Here is a 23,232-nt window from a genome sequence, read left to right as displayed (position 1 = left end):
CAACTCAACGTGATTGGAGTGCCCCGAGGAAATAATTCACTATGATTAAAAGCTAGCCCCATCCATCAGAATAAGAGATCCTCTCCCCCAACTCTCTATCACCTTCCCTCTTGAGCTCTGCAGGGCTTCCTTAGTTGGGTCCAAACAGAGTCACTTGAAAATGAAGTGATACCCCTCAAGGCATCTTGATAATAGAACAATCTAATGAGGTAAAATGAGAACCTTCCTTGAATTACCCCAATGCACCTTATAATTCAGGGTATACACAGAGCTGATGCACATGCCTAACCCATGGCTATATAAACAAGCAAGGTGTTAAATAATTAGCTGTATTTTATACCTGAATTCTTCCCACAACCTCTGAGATTCTTTACACCTATGGATTAAAAAGTAACAACCTGGCCCATTTACAGAATATGATTATAACTTGATTACGTGTAAGTCATCCATGGAGTTTCAATGTGGGAGGAGATGATACTGCTAATTTTAATCATCTTAATGAGGACAACACCTTCAAACAATCAATTTCAGTCTCACCCAAGAGGCTGCAAGCATGATTTTTTTCCTATGAAGTGCTGGGCCTTACATGTAAATCAAAGTGTTAAACAATGAGATGTAATCAAAATGTTTTTAAATCTAGTCCCAAGCTTCACATTTAATTGGAAGCTTTCAGTTAAGCAATGACTTGTTATCTCTTTATCCTTGCAGATGTTTAAAACATGTTTTAAATCAGGTTTTGCAACAGGCAGTTGTTGTTTCTCCTTGGTTGTCTTCCAGAATGTAATTCTCAAGCATTTGCTTTTTCTGGTCATTATGCAGATTATCGTAATTCAATTTTATCAGGCCATAGTCCAGTGCAGAGATGGTGCTTAACTGGTTTTTACAACACCTATAACATAGGAATTTTAAATATTCTCTCTCTCTCTCTCTCTCTCTCTCTCTCTCTCTCTCTCTCTCTCACACACACACACACACACACACACGTCTTGAGCCAAATTTGGTAGCAAAAAACTTTTCATGTCTCAACACAAATATACCCTCTATACTTATATGCTATCTTATATTGTGTAAATTGCTTCGATTCAGATGCTGCAGTCAGTTTTGTACATCTATTTCTTAAACATGTATAAAGATGGGAACCGATGGGTGAGGTTTTCTCTAGATTTCTACAGAGTGAATGCCCCATCTTAACTCCTTGCAAATGCACACATTACTATTTTGCAAATGCACCTATCATAAAACTATCCTATGAGTACTTGCATTTGATAATGTTGAGTTCAATGGTTGATAAATGGGATGTCAGGGTCTTTATTATCCCTTGGTTGTCTTTTCACCAGTAGGTGCTGACTTTTCAAATCACTAAGATGTGGGATTCAAGAAGAATATAACTGTCTGTTTCAGCATAGAAACTAATCCTCAACCAGCACTTCTTAAGCAAGACTGGGTGTCCTCCATGCCTCGTGTAAGTAACAAATGGTAGTTGACAGAATGCATTGTTTCAGAAATGTACATTTTTCTATATCCTCTAAATGCTGGCTTTGCCATTTGCTTGGCAATATTTGCCCAGGTAACTTCACTTTCGGGTCTACCCTTCAAGGAATTGTGAAGGGCAAAAGTGGAAGTGAGCAAAGGTTACAGAAGTTAATGAGGCCCTGCTTATTGTAGCCCAGATACACAGCTCATATTTATCAAGCCATTAATCAGTTAAATCCCACTGGCCAATTAATTGTGTTCACTTCTATCTATTTTCTTCTAAACGATTCAGACTCAAAAGCCCCACTGGGAAATGTGTGAAAGACAACATACCTCCTCCAGCTGCACCATGAAGGTAACATTGTGCCCTTGTTCTGATGTCAATGTGCCATCTGAAGTGACAACTTGAAGTCCTCGTGGGGCTTTGCCAGGACACTGCTGAGGCTTGGCTGTGTACTGTTCACGCACACCATCTGTGCAGTTATTAGATACAACCTTCCTATACCTGTTGAAAGTGGCAAGCAGACACAACAGTGTAAGGAAGGACCACTGCAAAATGCTTACTTAAGACTATTTACGCTTTTTCAAGACCACCACCACAACATCCCAGTTAGTTTAAGCAAATCATAACAGTAACAGCAACTGTTATTATTTCATCACTTCTTACAGAAAAAGTAACATAGCTATTCACAACAAATTAAGAATGCACAGATATAAGAAAGAAGCCAAAATAAATAAGACCATTAATGATGCTAAATGTTAATCTGACAGCAATCAGTAATAAGGAATTTTATCACAAAACAGCATAGGTTGCGTGCACACTTAAAAGCAGTTTCAAAGCAGATTCTCTCCCTCAAAGAACGATGGGCATTGTAGCTTACCTCTCACAGAGCTAAAATTCCCAGCAACTCATAAAAAAAACTACTGTTCCCGTAACTCTTTGAGGGGTGTATGTTTGCTTTTAAAGGTATAGTGTATACACAACCTAACACAAAATGAGGATAAATGGAGAAGCAGAGATGCCACCATTTCCAAAGCTCTGGCACTGATGTCAGCCAGAGAGGGAGGATAAATATGACTTTCTTGTGTGCCAGCTCCAGACTGGCACAGCAGGGAAGGCTGGGTCATATGCATCACTGGTAGCTAGACTGTCTTAGAATCCCTTGGCAAGCCCCTCCGCATTTGAAGCCTTGCTCTGCAATAGACCTGATGAACAACATGAGGAAAGCTTAACAACCATTCACAAATAATATTAACAACTAGATTCTGGTAAGTCTGATCTGAAAACAACTTACCCAGTGCTGTTGAGATAACTCTGACCAATACTGCAGTCTTTTGACAAGGAGGATGGGTTGTACCAAAATGCAGGCAAGCACTGGCCATTGCTGTGACGCTCAAATCCATAGTCACTGGTTTGAATGAAGGAGAGATTGTTTAAGTGATATGCGAATCAGAAGCACATAATTCTGAGAGATCATGTTACAGTGAAGCCTGCAAAGGTATACCACATCCACATAAATACAGGCCTGGAAGCTTACTTTGTCTTCTGCACATATATCGATTTCACACAGGTATACATACATCTGTCTACAACTTGAGGGTGGTGTTCTACAGCTCTGGGCTTCTTGTCTGCATTTGCCTCAATCAGTAATCATGGGCATACATAGAAGTTGGTCAAATTGGCTCCTACCAATGGCTCAAAAACCATACCTCCCCACTCTTGCTTGGAGTGGCTAGGAGCCCCCCCCCTCCATCTGTTTGCATGCTCAGACAGATGGACCAACAGAGGAGGAGGAGGAAGAGAGGCGGAGGGGAGCAGCAATGGAGAAAGACATTGGCAGAGCATGAAAGGTGAAAAAAGTGCAAACTTTTTGAGTTTCTGGTCTCTCCCGGCTTCAGAGGCACCAATACATCTCCTTGCCAAGGGCACATGGGGTGGGGTGGGTGAGGGTGCTGATATAGCTCCTTGCCAAGGTTACAAGGAAGCCTAGGTATGGCTCTGTCAGTAACTATACAACATTTGAGCCTGGGTGATTTTGGATTATGACCATTCATTTCGGTATCATAATTTTAGCAGAAACTACTCTTTAGTACCCAGTGGATGGGTAGGTCAAAGCACAGTGAATATGTACCAGACTCCCCATGCATTTAGTCGCCTTCACTTCTCTGGCTTGTTGTGTGATGTTGGAAATTATCTAGAGGATAACTATGGCCAGAGGAAATGAAGCTGCCTTATATCAGATCTCACCATTGGTCAATCTAGTTCAGTAGATTGTCTGTTCTGACTCCCCACTAGTTTCTAAGATTGCCCCCCAGTTTTGATATCTGAGATCCTTTTACTGGAGATGTCGGAGGGTGAATGTGGGAGCTTTTGGGTGCAAAATGTGTGGTCCACAACTGAGCTGAGTGTCGTCCCAGGAATTGCTCACTTTCCTTTGAAAACAAGTTATATGCAAAGGGAGGGGAGAATGATGGCTGAACCTCTGCTAAGAGTGCAGAAGAAAAGGTACAGAGGTAGAGAAGGGATGATGCAGTTAGCACTTGTTGGACAGCCCTGTCCAGTGCTATTTTTCTAGAAAAAGAGGTTCTGTAACTCACAATGAACACCCCCTCATTCTTTTAGAATGGCAATGGTGCCTACCTTAGAGGTGCCAGAACTCAGCTCCTGTGAGTTCCAGCTGAAAAAAAAGCCCTGACCCCATCCTTTCTTTTTGGCAATGGAATTGAGCCAACATTTTCACTTCACTCTTTCATATGTATAACATTCCTGAGTCTTTTTGCAAGCATGCTAAACACTGGTTAATTGTTTTGCAAACAGATACTTGGTTACCCAAAGGATGCAAAATAATTTTCTAAGCATCCTAAGTGGAGAGACAGCGTAAAGGCTATTGAAATTATCATTCCACAAGTGATAAAACTCATTTTCATTTATTTATAAATGAGGTTTCTTTCCTCTGTAATCTGATTGTCAACACACTGAAATGCTTGTATTGCTGAGGTCTCATGTATCAATATAATTAAAAAGCTGTAACACTGCACTCTCACAGCATGTTCAATAATCAAGTGAAAGGCAGAGCAGCAAAATATGCAGAAAAGAGAATACGTGTTCAAAGCCTGATTTAATCAGTTTGAGTTTTTATGCTACATGCACCCTTTCTTCTAGGCAAGGAATCCTAGATGATATCGCTCAGTGCTGGATATGGATGACACAAGTGCTTCATTTTGAAAAGAGCAGAAACAGGGCTCAAGCCGTCCTTTGAATTGCCTTGGGAGTCCTGCCTTAGTTAAGATGTTTTGAGAGCTGGATGTAGGTGACAGAAAAACACTCTGCATATACTCAGAGATGCGTATCTTCATATATTCCAGGACTGAACTCTGTCAATGAAATCATGATTCAGACCTCATATTTAGAGTCTATGATTTATCAATAATTAATCTGTATAAACATGCAATTCAATATAATGTGCCAATATACTATAGATTACTATGCTATTTAACTCCACACCCCCATAATATACTGAACTGGTGGATATGGGCCATATCCCTTTGTTGAGGCAATTGGACCCCTTCAAATCTCTATCATTATTGTCAGGGCCACTTCATTTGTATGTATGTTTGTATGGACATGCTCTTATTCGGATGCTTTCTTCACCTCCCCCCCCCTTTGTTGCTTAATAGTGGTGCAAGGGCACTTCCAGAGAGATTGTTTATTCACACAAAATTTGGTTGGCATCCCAAACTTTCCAGCACAGCTATCTCATCCCTTTTGTAAGTGCAAAATGTCTGATTAAAAATTTGGAAAGTGCAGGATAACAACCACTAGCTGGCAATGTTGTATAATCTCCACTTGAAGATGTCACGATGAATGTTCACTAAACAGGTAACATTGTACAACCTCTGTGTAAGGCTTGTGTGAATCTATTGGCATGAATGCCCAATGAGAAGCCTGTCTGGAAACTCCCCAAAGCTCCTTTAGAGCAAGCACTAGGAGAAGAGGCATATAGACTCAAAGTAAACTTGAACATAGGAGCAATCTCTTGGAACTGAGAGATTGCATGCATCCTTGCTTGTTATACTCACTAGTGTCTTGATGGACTGGAGCGTTCTTGATGGACTGTAACATTTGCCCTGGCAGCCTTGGATTTGCCATTTCCAGGACCCCTCCATCTATATTAAATATCTAGTTGCCCTGAGAATCTAATGTTTCCCAGGGGCCATCACACCTAGGATACAGCTGAAATAAATAAAAAATTGTCCAGTAGCACCTTAGAGACCAACTAAGTTTGTTCTGGGTATAAGCTATAAGGCGGGGGGAAAGCGTATACCCAGAACAAACTTAGTTGGTCCCTAAGGTGCTACTGGACAATTTCTGAAGACACAAGAGTGAGAGGTGTGGGAGTGACAAAGGGCAATTTGTGTGTTTGCGTGACTAGGGATCCAATTTTAAGAGCATAATGGATGTATGGGCATGAGGTACTGAACTCTTCTCCTGCCTGAACCTAGCTGGAAGCAGAGTCATTGGGAAAAGGAGTTGTATGCATGGAGGTGAAGTGTGGTTGGTGGAGAAGATTCTACAATTCTCACCTGTGCACACCTTTTGGATTACTTCCTGGCATCTTCACTATGTAGCACACCTCTTTACCCTGACTTTTGACACCTGAGATGTATATTTTTAGGTTCCACCTTAATTCTGAGATTGTAAGTTGTTTGAAACTGTTTGCCCAGGTAGGTGCATTATGTGGCCCATGACAGCAGCAAAATAAGCAGACTGTACAACGGTGATGGGATAAAATCAGGCCAAACCTTTATTGATAGCAGTAGACAGGGCAAGGGTTGGCATGGCATTGGGTCCCAGGATCAGTTCATCATTCCACAAGTCCCATGTTAATGGAATGGATCTGCTAGGTTTGGAAGGCTCCAAACCAGTATGACAGGAGTCAGCCAGTGTTGAACCTTGCCATGGTGCAAACCAAGCAAGCAAGGTCTCACTGCAGATTCCAAGCTCTGGCAGAGGAACAGGAGTGCGGAGGGAACGGACTACCCCCGGCACCACTATGCCACGCCCCCACAGGCACCAGATCATGCCCCCAGAATGCGCACCACACCTCTGCAGGTGCCGCGCCACTCCCCCCAGGGCACGTGTCATGCCCCCCAGGGGGCGCCAGCCACGTCCCCGCCTGCTCTCCACCCCCATGCAGCTTCGCCACTGATTCCAAGCAGGCAGATACTGAATCCTCAGACCCCTTATGCCCCCTCCCAGGCTAGGTTGATCCTGCCCAATGCCATTTTCACCCTCAAAGAAACAACTGTTCTTCCACCTAACAAAAGAAGGGAAAGGTGAAAAAACCCCGATGAAGTGCGAATCGGGTTGAGAGAGAAAAAAATCATTTCCGGACCTGTCAACCAGCAACCCAAAATTGCTCACTGAAGGCTCTAACCCAAGGGTGGGCAGGAAGGAAGCTCTCATACCAAAATGACTGTGAGCTCCAGGGGAAGCAGCCTTATACAGTGGTACCTCAGGCTAAGTACTTAATTGATCCGGAGGTCCATTCTTAACCTGAAGCACCACTTTAGCTAATGGGGCCTCCCACTGCTGCCACGCCGCTGGAGCCCTATTTCTGTTCTTATCCTGAAGCAAAGTTCTTAACCTGAAGCACTATTTCTGGGTTAGCGGAGTCTGTAATCTGAAACGTATGTAACCCGAGGTACCACTGTATAGGCTTCCCTTCCGCTCTGCAACAAGGGCAGCTTTTTCCTATGAGCGCATCACACAGAGAAGATACTAAGCAAAAACCTTGCCCAGCATTTTGCTGCAATCTATGGGCCCCTATGCTGCCAGGCAAAGGCATCCCGTGCTTATTGCGCATGGAACAGGGCTTTTAGCATTGTGTTTTAAGTGCTGTAGCTCAGCTTGTGATTTTAAATTGAAGGACAAGTAGTGAAACAACAGCAACAACTTTAACTTCCATTTAAGATACATTTGTATGTTTCTACCACAAAACTAGCTCTCTGCAGTAAGCAAACAGATGTTGACTTTTGATTGCAACATTTTTTGGTTTTGGCAACTCCCTGCCTGCCTGCCTTTACATCCATTCATTCACCTACCTACACAGAGAGAGAGAAATATGCTGAGAAATGACAGAAGCAACTCCTTTGCATCTCACTAGAGAGGCATTAGCATCGCTCTTTCACCTTGCAGACCTGTAATCTAATGAATTTCTTGTCTTCTCTCTGATGCACACAGAACTCTGATGATAACAACAAATTGCTGCCTAACTGCAGACACAACAGGCTGCCTTGCAATCAACAAGCATCAGCATCAATTGGGACAAAGGATGAACCCCCGCTACTTAAATATGAAAATGGGAGTGCGCTAAGATCAATAGCATTACAGCCAGACATCTGGTGTTTGAAACTGGTATTTGACATGCTCCCTGACAGCCTGACACCTAAGGCTGCAATCATGAAACCCACTTTACCTTGGAATAAGCCTCACTGAATTCAATGGTACATGCTTCTGAGCAGACAAAGATTGTGCTGCATGTTACGTTATTACTTTCACACGACCGTAATGGTTACCCTTACTGTAACGATTGCTCCAGTAGCTTTTCCACGCAGTGAGGTTCAACACTTATGGGTTTTTTTCAGGTTTAAAAACCCACGGGGAGGTGTGAGGGAGACCACGTAAGGTCTATGTGTGTGCATGATTATATGTAGAATATCACTGACTTGGATAAGAAGATTCAAATAATAATTCAGTTAATCTATGGATCAGTACCGCCATTTTAGGAGGTGTATCCTATCCTCAGTGTTGCTATCTGAGTTTTGACAGCAGAATACCAGTTGCTGAAAACTGTGTGGGGTGGGGAATGCTGTTGTGCTCAGGTTCTGCTTGTGGTCTCCCCATAGGCATCTGGTTGGTCACTGTGAAAACAGGATGCTGGCCTGGAGAGATCATTGGCCTAATCCAGTTAACTCCTCTTATGATTATACTTTGCCTGCAGCATTCAGTTGGTAGGTGTGTAGTATACCTTATGTTCCTTCCATGGTGGTCATGTGAACTGCAAGGTTTACATGTGAATGCCCCCTATTGCAGAGAGGTCCCATGTGTGGAATCTGTCTTCCTCAAACTGGGGAGCAAAAATTGTGCACTTTCAGGAATTTATGTGGTGGTCCCAACACTTACTCTATCATCTACATGGTGGAGGAAAGGGGGCATATGAAACATGTAATTATTGAAGTGGGGCTATAACTTTGGGTATAGACACCTCCTTGACACACTATAAGGTCTGTTCTGATTATGAAGTCATTTATCCTCACATAGGGACACGGGTGGCACTGTGGGTTAAACCACAGAGCCTAGGACTTGCCGATCAGAAGGTCGGCGGTTCAAATCCCTGTGATGGGGTGAGCTCCCGTTACTCGGTCCCTGCTCCTGCCAACCTAGCAGTTCGAAAGCACGACAAAGTGCAAGTAGATAAATAGGTACCGCTCCAGCAGGAAGGTAAACAGCATTTCCGTGCGCTGCTCTGGTTCACCAGAAGCGGCTTAGTCATGCTGGCCACATGACCTGGAAGCTGTACGCCAGCTCCCTCGGCCAGTAAGGTGAGATGAGCGCCGCAACCCCACGGTTGGCCACGACTGGACTTAATGGTCATGGGTCACTTTACCTTTTACTATCCTCACATAAAGATAAGCTGTTCTGACTCATGGTGCTTTAGCAAAGCAAGTTAGGACATTAAACAAGTAATGGAGGTCACTGTTACAGCCAACCTAGCACAAAAGCGAAATGATCCATTTTTAAAAAACATGTCGAGATTCATTTTCGTACAGAATAAAAAATAAAATCTGCAGCTGGAGTGATACTTTGCATGCTGCAGTAAAATGCTGGGAAACCTGGTAAATAAATGCTTTAATAACATATGTGTCATCCCATAATCCATTTACTACTTAAATAAATACAATTTAGCTTCTAGGCAGTTGCTAGGTAATATTGTCCTTAGGACCAGTACACAATTTTCATTGTGATAATCATTTCTGAAACACTATTGCCCCCTGGTAGTGAGAAGCTGGCAATGCATGCAAATGTAATCTCTCTGCTAAGCTGATTCCTTTCCTGTTTTGTAACTCACTCATTCTTCCAAAAATCATTTTGGCAATACGTTACTTTCTGTTTCTAGAAACATACATTTTTTTTTCAAACCTTTCTGGTGAAATAGTTTCAATCTGTAGTTACACAGTAAGTGTTTATTTTTTAATTTTTTTTTAAAAAATCATTATTTTGGGGTAAATACAGATTTTTCATGCCCACCCCAACAACAACAACAAAAAGTAGTAGGTGCTTGAATAATTAATTGTGGAAAGCATAAAATTTACTTTAGAAAGACATACAAATAAATGGATGTCTGACGCCAGTGCTGTTTCTACAATACCCTGAACTATGGAAAACATAATTTATCTCATGCTCTGCATCTGAGAACATAAGATTAGTAAAGTTTGTATTAAGAATCAGGTATCATTAGGGATGGATCTATCTATCTATCAGATAGGCTTTGTTTCATTTTTCCATTCTTAGATTCAGTTCTTCACATTTCTGTGGCAATTTGGAATTTTTAAAAATAAGTTCCTCATTGTTATACAGACTTTCCCCTAATATATACATTTTTGCATACGTTGTCTGGAGAACTGCATCATAAGATTCAGAAAAGTGCAGATTTTGAAAGATAATTGCATTTCAGATCATGCATTGTTTTAATAAGAATAAGAATTTTATTGTTTATATGCCGTCTATCTAACTGGGTTGCCCCAGCCACTTTGGGTGGCCCCCAACACAGTACAAGAAGTGCAAATTAGGAAGTTTCTGATTAAAATTGAATGTTTCTGCATCATCCCTATGACACAATAGTGCAGAAAGGGAACCTTGATGTGATATGTATGCATGATTGCATGAAGATTAGCTTTTCATAGTGTTCTACTGATACACCAATGTGTATCTACATATTGGTAAAACACCCCACAAAAATAATATTAATGCTGGAGGCATCCATTGGAAATGGATTATCCATCATTTTTTCTTCCACTCACCCATTAAACCCCCTGCATGGCACAGATTCTTTGCTATGAATGATTTTCAACTTAATTCTCTACAGCAAGTTTGTTTTTTAAACGACAACAACATGTGCACATTATACATAACCAGGCATGAAAACTGCTTTGCAATGTATGTAATTTACATATCCATTGATATATAATTGCTATTGTCCTGACAGGTGCCTCATTGTTTTTTTTGTTTCTGACGTATTGTTTGTTAATTTGCACAAAATTGTTCATTGCCAGAGGCAGCCTATATGCACCAAGATTGCAATTCTGTCTGCTTGAAAGTAAGTCCCACTGAATTCAATGGGGTTTACTCTCAGGTAAATGGAGTTAGGATTGTAATCTTAATCTGCTCCCTACTGTGAAAGTCTAAAGATAATGGAATGCATCACTCATTATTGTCCTTTTTCACAAGAGAAGGGCATTTTACTTGCACACCTCAGACAAAGTCTGATCCTCTTTGCTAAAGTAGGATGAAATGTTTGGATTAGCACCCATTGCCTAAATCTGTGTTTTAAAATCTTGCCCCACTAGTAGTTAAATGCCAATACTTAAAACTATAAATTAGCTTGCGCACTATGTTCAACAGTCACAAACAAAATAAAAAGTGCATACATTTTATGACAAGAACACACTTTATGAAATAAAATATTGCAATTATAAAGAATTCATATGCAGTTAAACAGCATTACAGCTGAGAGCAGGAGTAATTCGTATAATCCAGGATACAAAAAGCAGAATATCGACAGGGTGCTAAACTGTCCCTCCCTCAAAACAAAATAAAAAATAAAAAAATTCCTTCCAGTAGCACCTTAAAGACCAACTAAGTTAGTTCTTGGTATGAGCACACGAAAGCTCATATCAAGAACTAACTTAGTTGGTCTTTAAGGTGCTACTGGAAGGAATTTTTTTATTTTTTATTTTGTTTTGACTATGGCAGACCAACACGGCTACCCATCTGTAACTGTCCCTCCCTGACATCCAAGTGATAGGAAGGAATATAAGTGCCAACTCCCTGGGGCCATGGGTGTCCTCCAATTTCCTCTCCTCAAACCATTTCTCAAATCTTATACAAAATACTTTTCAGTATTTCTCACTTCTCTTTTCTCAGCTCCTGCTGATTTTTTCTCCCAGACTGGGTGCTAAAAGGTGGTAGTAAGAAGGGTTTTAACCACTTGCAAAAGAGGGAAAAAATATGGTGACTGTGACTGCTGGTGTGGAAAATTCATGATTTAGAGGCAGAAAAGAAATTCCCTTCTACATATTTTGCAGCAAACTTTTAGAAAAGGCTTGTCTTGAATGATTTGTGCATTTATTTATTTTTTAAAAAACACAAAAGCTGCAGGGAAATCAATACTCTTATTAATATTTAAATACGTATTTCATCACACAATACAAATGCATTTTAATGCATTTTTCAGCCTAGAATTATATCACAAAATTTGAAATACAAGAATAATTACTTCCTCATTTGAATAGACTGGGAGGTGGGATCAAGTCAGTTCACATCAGGATTCACTGAAATCAAATTCCTCAGGCATTCATAGTCTCCAGTGCCCTTGCCAACGTTGTGTTCAATATCAGGGCCATATAAACTATAGCCTTGCTAAAATGCTGAAAGTGGTACTCACCAATCAAAGTCTGCCTCTGTGCAGACACATGGTTCAGATGCCATGGCTCCGGCATACTTGCCCTGCATACATTTCTTTTCTGACTTACGCTTCCTGTAGATCCTTTTTGCTCCCATGATGCATGCTTCTCCCTGAGGTGAGAGAAAAACAATGGGATGGATTCAATCAAATAGTTGTGTGGTTTAGAGCCAAAACAATAAGTCCTGCTTGCACAACAGGCCTTTCCTCCTCTCCTCTCTCAATGCACCCCTCACTCCCAAAAGACTCTGGGGGGTTGTTATGATATAGAAGCAATGCAGCTGCGAGCTGCTAGCTTGAAAACATCACATGATGGAATGTTGGGACTGTTCCGTGGGAAACAGAGGGACAGTCAATTCACAGTGCGAAGCACCGGAATTAGCTCAGAGTGTAATATGAGCTCTTCCTTTTGTTCCTGTACAGGAAGTACAGGAAGTGTTTGTCTCTCGACTGCTGGAGCTTGAAGAGAGCAGTCATGTTTTCTGTAATGCTGCAAAGACAGAAATAAAGGCATGTAAATAAAAAAACGACTGCTGGAGCTTGAAGAGAGCAGTCATGTTTTCTGTAATGCTGCAAAGACAGAAATAAAGGCATGTAAATATGTTTCTGTCTATCTCTTTCCCCTGCCGGGGGGGGGGCAGAAAAGAGGGGGGGTGTTCTTCTCACGCTGAGAAGAATTGCCTATCGCGACCTAGCCTGAATCTTGCTGGGGAATGCAGACAGGGAGGTCAACAGGAGATCAAGCCGGGTGCCTGGAGAGTTGCCAAATACTACTGATACAGGCTTGATTTCCGACAGGGGTTTGGGGTTGGGAGAATTCCCAGAACAGGGCAGAAGGGGAGGAAAGGGGAGAGTGTTTGATCTAGCAAGAGGAAATGCTTGTGCTGGTGAAATGATTTTATTAGCATGACATAGAATTCCACTTCACACTCCCTCATAATGGTGAGGTTTATCCCTACAGATAGATGATAGATAGATGGATAGATGATAGATAGATAGATAGATAGATGATAGATAGATAGATTATGATAGATAGATAGATAGATAGATAGATAGATAGATAGATAGAGATAGAGATATAGATGATAGATAGATGATGATCGATGATAGATAGATAGGTAGATAGATGATAGATATAGATAGATGATAGATAGATAGATGATAGATAGATGATAGATATAGATAGATACATAGATGATAGATAGATGATAGATAGATAGATAGATGATAGATGGATACCAACACAAACACACACCCCTCCCATTTGAGGCTCTTTGTTTAACAAATTAGAAATAGCAAGTGGTTTTATGTCTTCTTCCACTTTCAAAGCAAATTGGCCACTCTTTCCTTAACACTACAAAGACTCCAGCTGAGGAATGCAAAAACACTCTGGCAAAGAAGTGTGTGTGTGTGTGTGTGTGAAGGAATGCAGATAAACATAAACCTGTTGGTAAAAAAGGTAAAGGACCCCTGGAGGGTTAAGTTCAGTCAAAGGCGACTACAGTACGGAGTTGTGGCGCTCATCTCGCTTTCAGGCTGAGAGAGCTGCTGTTTGTCCACAGACAGCTTTCTGCTTCATGTGGCCAGCATAACTAAGCCATGATGGAAACCAGAGTGCACAGAAACATTGTTTACCTTCCTGTCGCAGTGGTACCTTTTGAACTGCTAGGTTGGCAGGAGCTGGGACAGAGCAATGGGAGCTCACTCCATTGCGGGGATTCAAACCACCGACCTTTCGATCGGCAAGCCCAAGGTCCACCTTCTACTGTAAGAGCCCAATTACCACAGCTGGAATTTGCATATATCAGATCCCTACAGGAGGCCAGGCAAATAAATCAGGGTGAACAGAACTTTGTATCTTTGGTCCCAGATTATAATGGCGCACATTTTTTTACCTGGCTATGAAGTTGCCAGGGGCGGTAGTCATCCTCAGCACACCGTCGGTCGAAGATTGACTTGTAGTCCACCTTCACCAGCTGCCATTCAGAGCGATGGCTGAAGTGCCCAAAAACTCTGCACAAAACATACTGAACTGTTACCAGAAAAAGTAATCATTTGAGTAAGAGCATACATTTATCCATATTTAGTATCTTTGAATCAACCTGTAGTGAATTTATAGCAGCCCAGATAGCTGAACTAAATGCAAAACTCTATCACATAACAATGAAGTAAGTGTGGCAATGTGTTTGTGGAGCAATACCAGTGAGTAGTGTCTAGCTTCACAAAACTCCCAAATGTCCTTCGTTCTTCCCAACTTGCCAAGAATGTGTTTGCACATGTGTGGTGTCAAAATAGTATGTTGGGTTTTTCATCATGTGTTATAAATTTATAATAGAAAAGAAAAATTGCAAATTAAAAATGCAATAGGGATTTATTCAAAATATTTTCTTCAGTACTCATCACTGATTGATGCACGACGTATGAAACAGCTGTTAGTGGATTGATTGCACATGACTCATGAGGCAAGTGGCAATTCAAACAGCAATATTAAAGATATACTTAGAAGCAAATTATTTTGAAATAAAGCAAGTGAAGCGCTTCCAACTAAGTTTGTCTACCAACTGCATGTTTTACAATTGGTTCAGTGTCTGTCTTCAGTTAAACTAATTAATTATAATGTAAGTAAAATGCCCAAAGTACTACCAAACTTTTTTGTGTATTTTTATGAAATGTAACATAACTTATGATATAATTAACAAAAATGTACTACATTCTTGGGATCATTTTAAATGTAGCAGTGAAGAGTCTTTCCCTTGCCTTCAAAGGTTAGAAATGATATCTCATCTGTTTTTTAGCTTTTATATATATTCACTATGGATTATCTGCTTACGTCATTATCAAAGTCTCTTCTCCAGGTTCTCCCAAAACGCCATCAACAAAAAGTGGGATGGATGTGAAGCTGTATTTGCTCCAGGACCTTCCTTCATCAAAACTTAACCTAATGAAAACACAAATGGAAAACAACTTTTTGGGGGGGAAACACTGTTTAAGAAGATGTAAAGAAAAGGAACCACCTATTTGCTGTACATGGCAAAAATGACTCAGATTCAAGAACTTGAGCTGCATTATACAAGACAGCTTATCGCAAACAGATTTTAGGAACTGCAAAGTTCCACAAAATATGGTTCCCTGCCGTGTAAGTGTCTTAAATATCAAAGCACTGACAGTGGAGAAAGACGAACATAGGATTTCCCATGGGACTGGCATTGATTTTACGTCATATACTGAATGCCATGTGAAGCAGTGTGGCCTGAGTGTGAGTCTTCAAAATAATCTCATGACATTAGAAGAATGTGAAGTAAAATGGTAGATGGATCAAATTCGGTGTTGATAAATGCAAAACACTGTAGGGGGCGGTTACAATTATCCATATATTCTGCAGGATTCTTAAACAGTAGATTTATTATGTATATAAAAAGAATATATGGAACTTTGTCAGATTAGAAGATGGAAGGGTTTGTGATTACTAATAATTTTTTTGATTCCAGGCTCCCAAACCTCAGGGGAAGTAAAGAAGTTCAGCTCCTTAATATTAACCCAAATGACAATAGGACCATTAAAGGGTATACTCTGTTGCACATCTTGTGTGTGAAACTGTAATAATAGCTTTAGTGCGATCAAGAGAGAAAGCATGTCAGTTTCTTAATTGGCATATCTTGACACTTAGTTAAAATATTTAGTCACGGCCCGATTGCCAATGGCGTGTAATATATAATGAAGGACTTCATGACTAATGAGATCAGAGAAGTTACAGTAATTACCAGAGATGTCTTATAGGCAGCGACGTATGTTTCATGGCAACCAAAACCCCACCTTGATCCAGATAAAGAACGCTGTGTTCTTCTTCAAAGATCTGGAGAAATACATTAAAAAGGACTAAGTTTAACTTGCCTTAGTCTGGGAATGCATGCTTTCTAGGCAACACTGAAATACATAGGTCACAGTTTTGCAATCATATCAGTAAAAGACTTCCTAATGGCCTTGGTCTACTCTGTGATTCTGCTAGGATTCAATATATCAAATACACAAATGCTGAGCTTAGAAGAGTTTTGCAGGATTTTGCTGTAATCCAAGCCCCTCTTCATATATACTTGGATGCAGCTGTAATCATCACTGGTAACAATCCATTGCTTCAAGCTAGTTCCCCATCTTTGCCCCCACCCCCATTGTTCTGCTTTGCATGCAAATGGCACTTGACTTCTTGGGAAGTGCTTTGCTTGTGTGCTATGTAAATACATGGACTGAGGTTTTGAAATGTCATTGGAAGCAACCACAGAGATGACACCAACCACCACGCTCTGAGGGGATCTAAATCACAGACATGTTCACCAAAATTTCCAGGGAAGAATGACTGATTGCTAAACCACTCTTAATAATTGTCACTGTGAGGGGGGAAGGGGTCTCCTAAAAAATCAGCACTCTTAACAAACTACAGCTCCCAAGATTTTTTTTGGGGGGGAGCCATGACTGTTTAAAATAGTATGATAGTTCTAAATGTATAGTACAAATGGGGCCATTAAGCATGTGCTGTTTGCAGCAAGAAATATGGACTCAGAATAACATGCACTGTGGGCAAGAATGATTTCCTTTTTGATGTTGATACAGTGGTACCTTGGGTTATAAACATTTTGGGTTACAAACTCCACTAACCCGGAAGAAGTACCTTGGGTTGCAAACTTTGCCCTAGGATGGGAACGGAAATCGTGTGCCAGCAGTGTGGCGCCAGCAGGAGGCGCCATTAGCAAAAGTGGTTTCTGGTTAAGAACGGACCTCCAGAACGAATTAAGTTCATAACCAGAGGTACCACTGTATTATCATTATTCGTATTCCCTTTCTCCAAAAATAAAGGCTCAAAGTGATTTACCCAAAAGATAAGGAATAGAGTCCATTCCTCTTTGACCCACTAGAGGGTCTTGTTTACTAGAGACACCACTTTGGTTATAAGGAATTAACTCCCCCCCCCCCATAAATAAATATATCTATATGTCGTATATGCTTTAAATCAGCAACCATAAATGCCTTTGGAATTCAGCATGCTAGCAATGACCCTCAACATTATATGTTTAGAAGGCTAAGTTATTGTCAGTTCAGCACTTATTCTTTGCTTTGTTAATTCCACTTAAGTATGTATTTGACTCCACTTTACGAGGGTAGTTATTGCACTTTAATTAAACACCAACTACTTACTAAAAACATATTTACTGATGTGCAACAACCATGCATTATTGTCCATCTCATTACCTGATTGCCAAAGCTCATTACATGTTGGTACTCAGGCAGGGAAACAAAGAGTGGAGAGAGGAAGAACTTGTTTGGAAATCGCAATTTCTAGTTGTGTGAGAGATGAACAGAAGATTGTTCTTATGAATGGTAACTGATAAGCAGGTATTTTAAAGCTGAAATTCACACATCCTATTGAATTTCATCCTATTGTAATTTATGTGAAATTTATATTTCACAATATAAAAAGTACCAAGCCACCCGGATTCTACTAGTGGTAGGTGGCACCATTGGGGTGGGTTGGGGGATGAGTCCAGCAAAACAGGCTTTGATGTGGTTTGCTTGCCTCATGATCAGGGGATTACTCCTGAGTTCAGGCTTCTTGATGGCCGCAATGAGAACAGAATACTAAAATAAGTCTTTAGTCTTATTTAGCAAGGCTCTTCTTTTGTACTTCTCTCTCTTTCTGGATCAATGCCAGAGTTATTTTTAGCATGTTATTTTTATTCTCTTGTTCATATCAAAAATAGGTAACAAAAGGCGTGATAGGATGGGGATGGGATTCCTGCCAGAGGGTTTGTTAAATGCTGCTTTAGCTTTAATTCGTTACCTGCGTAACTTGTCAAGTCAGCAGAGTGCCATAGCCCTTCAAAATGGCAACTGCTATTCTCACTTTCCACTCAGTGATGCTAATGATTGGAGACTGCATCTGAATGCACCCCCCTTATCTCTTGATCAGTGGAGGTGCTGGATTTTATAGAGACAGACATATCCTAAATAGGCTCACAGATGTGCAGAACAATAAACCACTCCATTGCACATCATGCCTAAGTACTGTGGGAGTGTTCTTGCCTGGATATTAAACCTTGCATGGATTATAGAACCAAGAACCTCTGTAAAGCTAATGCTTTCAGGAGAGGAAAGGTGCTCCATTTGGCATTCTCACTGTCTCTGATCTGTCTGATGGACCATCTAGGACAAGACAGGGGTTGATCTGGCAAGACCCAATTCAGATTCTCAAGGCCACAGCCTCTAGCCTCTAGCTGCCCAGTGACTGAAACATTGTTGCACCCAGCATTTAAGAAAAGATTGGACATTCTCTGTGAAATTCAAGATGAACCCATAAACCCTTGTATCCATTCCCAGAATGTATGCAATTCCAGTGTTTAGGCCACAATTCTAGGGCTCCTGAAGGCCTCAGTGGTACCTCTGGTTAAGAACTTAAATCGTTCTGGAGCTCCGTTCTTAACCTGAAACTGTTCTTAACCTGAGGTACCACTTTAGCTAATGGGGCCTCCCGCTGCCACCGTGCGATTTCTGTTCTCATCCTGAGGTAAAGTTCTTAACCCGAGATACTACTTCCAGGTTAGCGGAGTCTGTAACCTGAAGCATTTGTAACCCGAAGTGTTTGTAACCCGAGGTACCACTGTATTTGCAATTGTGGACAGATTTCCGCTGGGGTATTCATGAAATCTGGAAAAAAAATAATCCCCAAATGTGTGCTGCTTATTTGGGCTGATATTTAGGGCTATTTAAATGTAGCATAAGAAAAAACGGGGGGGGGGGACTGCCTTAGACTGTTAGTTTATCTAGTCCATCATCCCTGCCCATGTTGGCTGGGGCTGATGGCTGTTGTGGGTCAAAACAACTGGAGGGCATTAGGTTGGATAAGAATGCATTAGATAGCTATTAAGCTATATCAGCTTTGTATTTTAACAAAAAGCAAGTACTACTGAATTCAAATAAGACCTATTCTAAAAGGTGCTTAGGATTGCAAAGCCTTAGACTACAAGTAAGTCCTATTGAAATCAACAGGATTTACTTCTGAGTAGGCATGCATAGGCTTGCACTGTCAAATTTACTTTCTAATTAATACTTTTGTTGGATATTAGGAGAGGTTTCTATTTGCCTTGATTTCACTGTTTATCTTGTGATGGTGGTGGAATCTGCAATATTTTCCGAAGGCTCTAATAACCAAGGAATAGAGTTAGTATGACTTGCATTATAAGTTAATAAGAATATTTTACCGCGAGTAAGGGAATGTAAATAATGAATGACACTTTCCTGTTCTCATAAAATAATAAGAGCAGGAGCAAGGATCAACAAGAGAACCAGAAAGGCAATGAATTAAAATAGAATAGAGGCAAGTATTTATTTAAGCACCTAGACGTCTTAGTTCCTGCTGTAGCTTGATTGTTAAGAATGTGGTAATGTTATAAAGGGGATATAAAAGATTATGGTAGTGTTATAAAAGGACTGGCTATAATGTTGATAACAACAGCATCTAGAATTGTATCAGATGAAGGCACTTGAATAAAACATGGGGAGCAGGTAAGCCCTGCCCTGCATAATCAATCACAAAGTGTGCCCATCAACCTTGTTGGGGCCCGCCCCTCTCAAATATTTTATTGGGAGGTTGGGCAAAAGACCTCAGCCCTAGGGGTTGGCTCCTAAGGGCAGGAAGCCCTAGGTTGTGGCTCTGGTTTGGCTTTGTAAAAAGTTTTGAGTTTTGAGTCACAGCTCTTGCCATGAAATCTGGAGAGGAAGATTGTCCAATGTAGCCCTTATTTTTAAGATTGCCTTCTTACAGAAAATATCAAATGTAAAATGTACAAGCCCTGAATTCCCCCCCCCAAAAATTGAGATTTTCCCCCACACACATTCCAAGCAAATGAACCCAAAGCCATCCAAGGTGCTCAAGAAGTATCTGCTCTGCTGCCTGACAGTTCTCATGAGGATTTGTGCAAGGGTGGCCATCTACACAAGCACTTTGAAAACTCATAAAAGCCCTAATAAATTGCCTTTAAAAGAGTAGCACACAGGTGTTCTGTAAATACAGAAGTCTTACTCCTAATACGGTTGATGTTTTATTAGCTACAAAATGCCTTAAGTGTACTTGCTAAATGTTACTTGTTAAGGTATATCATCAAGGACATAAACCAGCTAAACATTCTGTGGTTGTGGGGCTGATTCTTATAGCAACTGAAGAAAATTAATATCCTCCAGGTTAGCCAATTTCTGTGGTACCTAAAAGGCCCAAACAGCATGGCAAGCAGCAGTTATTACAAGAAGCATCCATTTAGACCAGGCATAGGCAAACTTGGTCCTCCAGATGTTCTGGGACTGCAACTCCCATCATCCCTAGCTAACAGGACCAGTGGTCAGGGATGATGGGAATTGTAGTCCCAAAACATCTGGAGGGCTGAGTTTGCCTTTTTGTTCACAAGATAATCTTTGACTGAATTTACATCATACTTTATATTTATGTTGTTATTTTTTTTCTAACCAAAGTGTTGTTTCATTATGATTCTGCTCCTTCAGTGATGGGAGCATGATCCCCTGAACTTGGATCTCACCTTCCCCATGGGTCCTGGAATATGTGAACTGATCTGGTGACGGATTGCATTTCTTCCAATTTTGTAGCAGTGGCTTCAATTCAATGACCTTTGTTGGGGGTGTGCCAGTGGCGTAGCGTGGGGGGTGCAGGGGGGGCCGGCCGCACCGGGCGCAACATCTGGGGTTAGGGCAAATCCACGGGTTAGGGGGCGCAAATCCACGGGTTAGGGGGCGCAAATCCACGGGTTAGGGGGCGCAAATTACTTGCCTTGCCCCGGGTGCTGACAACCCACGCTACGCCACTGGGGTGTGCATATTTTTAGGTTCCACACAGTCATTGTGCAGGTGGAGAATTTGCTACTGGGCAAGATTTCTGCATCTTGAGACTCCTACACTGAGCTTTCATTTGAAGAAACAAAGTACATTTCTAGTTCTTACGACTTATTTTTTTTTATTAAGAAAATTCCATAACGCATAAATCTTGAGGATATAAATGTAATGACTTGTGTTGAAAGACTCTTAAGGAAAATATCATGAGAATACAGATATCAGATGAATACTGAATGAGCACTGAAGAGTAACTCCTACAGACTGAGTCAACTTGCACAGTGAATTCACAAAGACTGCGTTTCAGTCAGGCTGTGAGAATTTTCTGAATCATATTCAGGGATAACTTCTGTATTTAACCTAAATTTGGCTGTTTGTGACTTTTGGCTGAAGTACCACCAGAACCAGTGATGCTCATCAGCCCTTGTGCAACAGACTTGCCTAGCTCCCCTCACTCTACAACTCAATACAGGGGTCCCCTCATCCCAACTTGCATCACTGAGTAGCAGCCACTTCTACTCAAACACATCTCCCCCCCAAAAAAACACACACACCCATATATACACATGATGTAGAACAAGAAATAATTCCCAGAGTAGTGATTCAAAGAGCAGGAGTGGGCCTGCAACATCTAGAGGGCCATGTGAAATTAGACTGGGGTGGGGAGGAGCGGCACATGCAACTCTGAGCTACAGATTCCCTACCACGGCACAGCTACTTTTGGCAAGTAGTTTACATTACCTGGCCTCCACTGGCAATTGTTTTCATTTGCTACTCACTTGTCTCCACGTGTTTCCAGCATCCGATGAAACAAACATGCTGATATCATTGTCCGACAACTCATTTCCAATATTACCTGTAAAAGAAACCCCACAATTATCTGAAGTTAACAACTTAAAACTGTGTATTTTTGGTTTGAAAACCACACCACATGGCCAATTTAGTACCGTAAATGAATCCTGGTGATAAGCATTTATACTGCGCTTTCAAACATTATGTTTAAAGTGCACTATGTGGTGACAACAAACCTGTAAGATAAATCAGTACTGTTTTCATGACGTTCAATTCCTGAACTGTAGGGTTTGGACTAAATGACCCTCCAGTTCTATGATTCTATGATGATGGTGAGGAACTAGAAAGCGAGAGACTATGGCAGGGGTCAGCAAACTTTTTCAGCAGTGGGCCAGTCCACTGTCCCTCAGAACTTGTGGGGGGCTGGATTTTTGGGGGGGTGTGTGTGTGAAAGAATTCCTATGCCCCACAAAAAACCGAGAGGTGCATTTTAAATAAAAGGACACATTCTACTCATGTAAAAACACACTGATTCCTGGACTGTCTGTGGGCCGGACTTAGAAGGCGATTTGGCCGGATCTGGCCCCCAGGCCTTAGTTTGCCTACCCATGGACTATGACATGCTCAGGCACTCTAGTGTCAGAGGTGAGATTACAAGCCTTGTGACCACGATTCCACATTAATTGCAGTTTGAAGAATTCAACTCTCAGTCTAAAAAGTGGTGTAAACATCTATACATAGAACTGAAACATTTCCTACCAGAAGCCACAATGATGCCTGGAGCAGTATCTCGACTGGCAATGTTGCCCGAAGTATATGGATTTTCTGAAACCTTCAGGTGTAGGTGAAGGGAACAATAGGGCTTGGGGGGGGGGAGAGAGAAAATGCATGTAAGTAGTAGAGAGCACAGGGTAGACTTTCTAAAGGAACTTCAGAGGGAATCTCCAGTTTGAAGTTGCTAAACTGTAATTTATTAAAAAGTTCAATTTTATTCATTTGGGTCTAAATGGAGAAAATGATTTTCCTTCCCATCTCCTAAGCACTTTGTTTGATTTATTAAGCAATGCTAAGATGACCAATAACTGCCACTGTGAAAAATAATTTTGCATACATTTAGGCTATAATTGAATTGTCACAAACTGTACTTTTTAAAAATTTCCACTCTTATTTAACTGCAGACTTTACATTCTCCCCCCCCCCTTTATACCATTGTGTTTGTGTGTTTGTGTGTCTGACAACTGAGGATCACACCCCATGCGTCTGATGAAATGGAATCCAGCTCACAAGTAAGTCTTTAAGGTGCCACAATAGCCATTGTTCTTAAATCACTTGTATGTAC

At 41.1% G+C, this 23,232-nt stretch overlaps 1 protein-coding gene across 8 annotated transcripts in view; it reads right to left on the bottom strand.

Annotated features, from left to right (window-relative positions):
* The window catches only part of SORCS1 (sortilin related VPS10 domain containing receptor 1), a 426,493-nt gene that overhangs the window by 105,930 nt on the left and 297,331 nt on the right, over positions 1-23,232 (bottom strand). For all 8 annotated transcript variants that reach the window (XM_081863380.1, XM_081863382.1, XM_081863381.1 and 5 more), the window contains exons 11-18: positions 22,653-22,755; positions 21,881-21,957; positions 15,980-16,071; positions 15,049-15,156; positions 14,114-14,231; positions 12,201-12,331; positions 2,769-2,882; positions 1,807-1,978 (exon numbers count right to left, since the gene is read on the bottom strand). In XM_081863380.1, the coding sequence (XP_081719506.1) occupies positions 1,807-1,978; positions 2,769-2,882; positions 12,201-12,331; positions 14,114-14,231; positions 15,049-15,156; positions 15,980-16,071; positions 21,881-21,957; positions 22,653-22,755 (915 nt within the window). The remainder of the gene's footprint in view (positions 1-1,806; positions 1,979-2,768; positions 2,883-12,200; positions 12,332-14,113; positions 14,232-15,048; positions 15,157-15,979; positions 16,072-21,880; positions 21,958-22,652; positions 22,756-23,232) is intronic.

Source organism: Podarcis erhardii (assembly GCF_964252035.2).
Source record: "Podarcis erhardii genome assembly, chromosome: 5".
NCBI lineage: Eukaryota > Metazoa > Chordata > Lepidosauria > Squamata > Lacertidae > Podarcis > Podarcis erhardii.
This window is presented reverse-complemented; position numbering and strand designations above follow the sequence as displayed.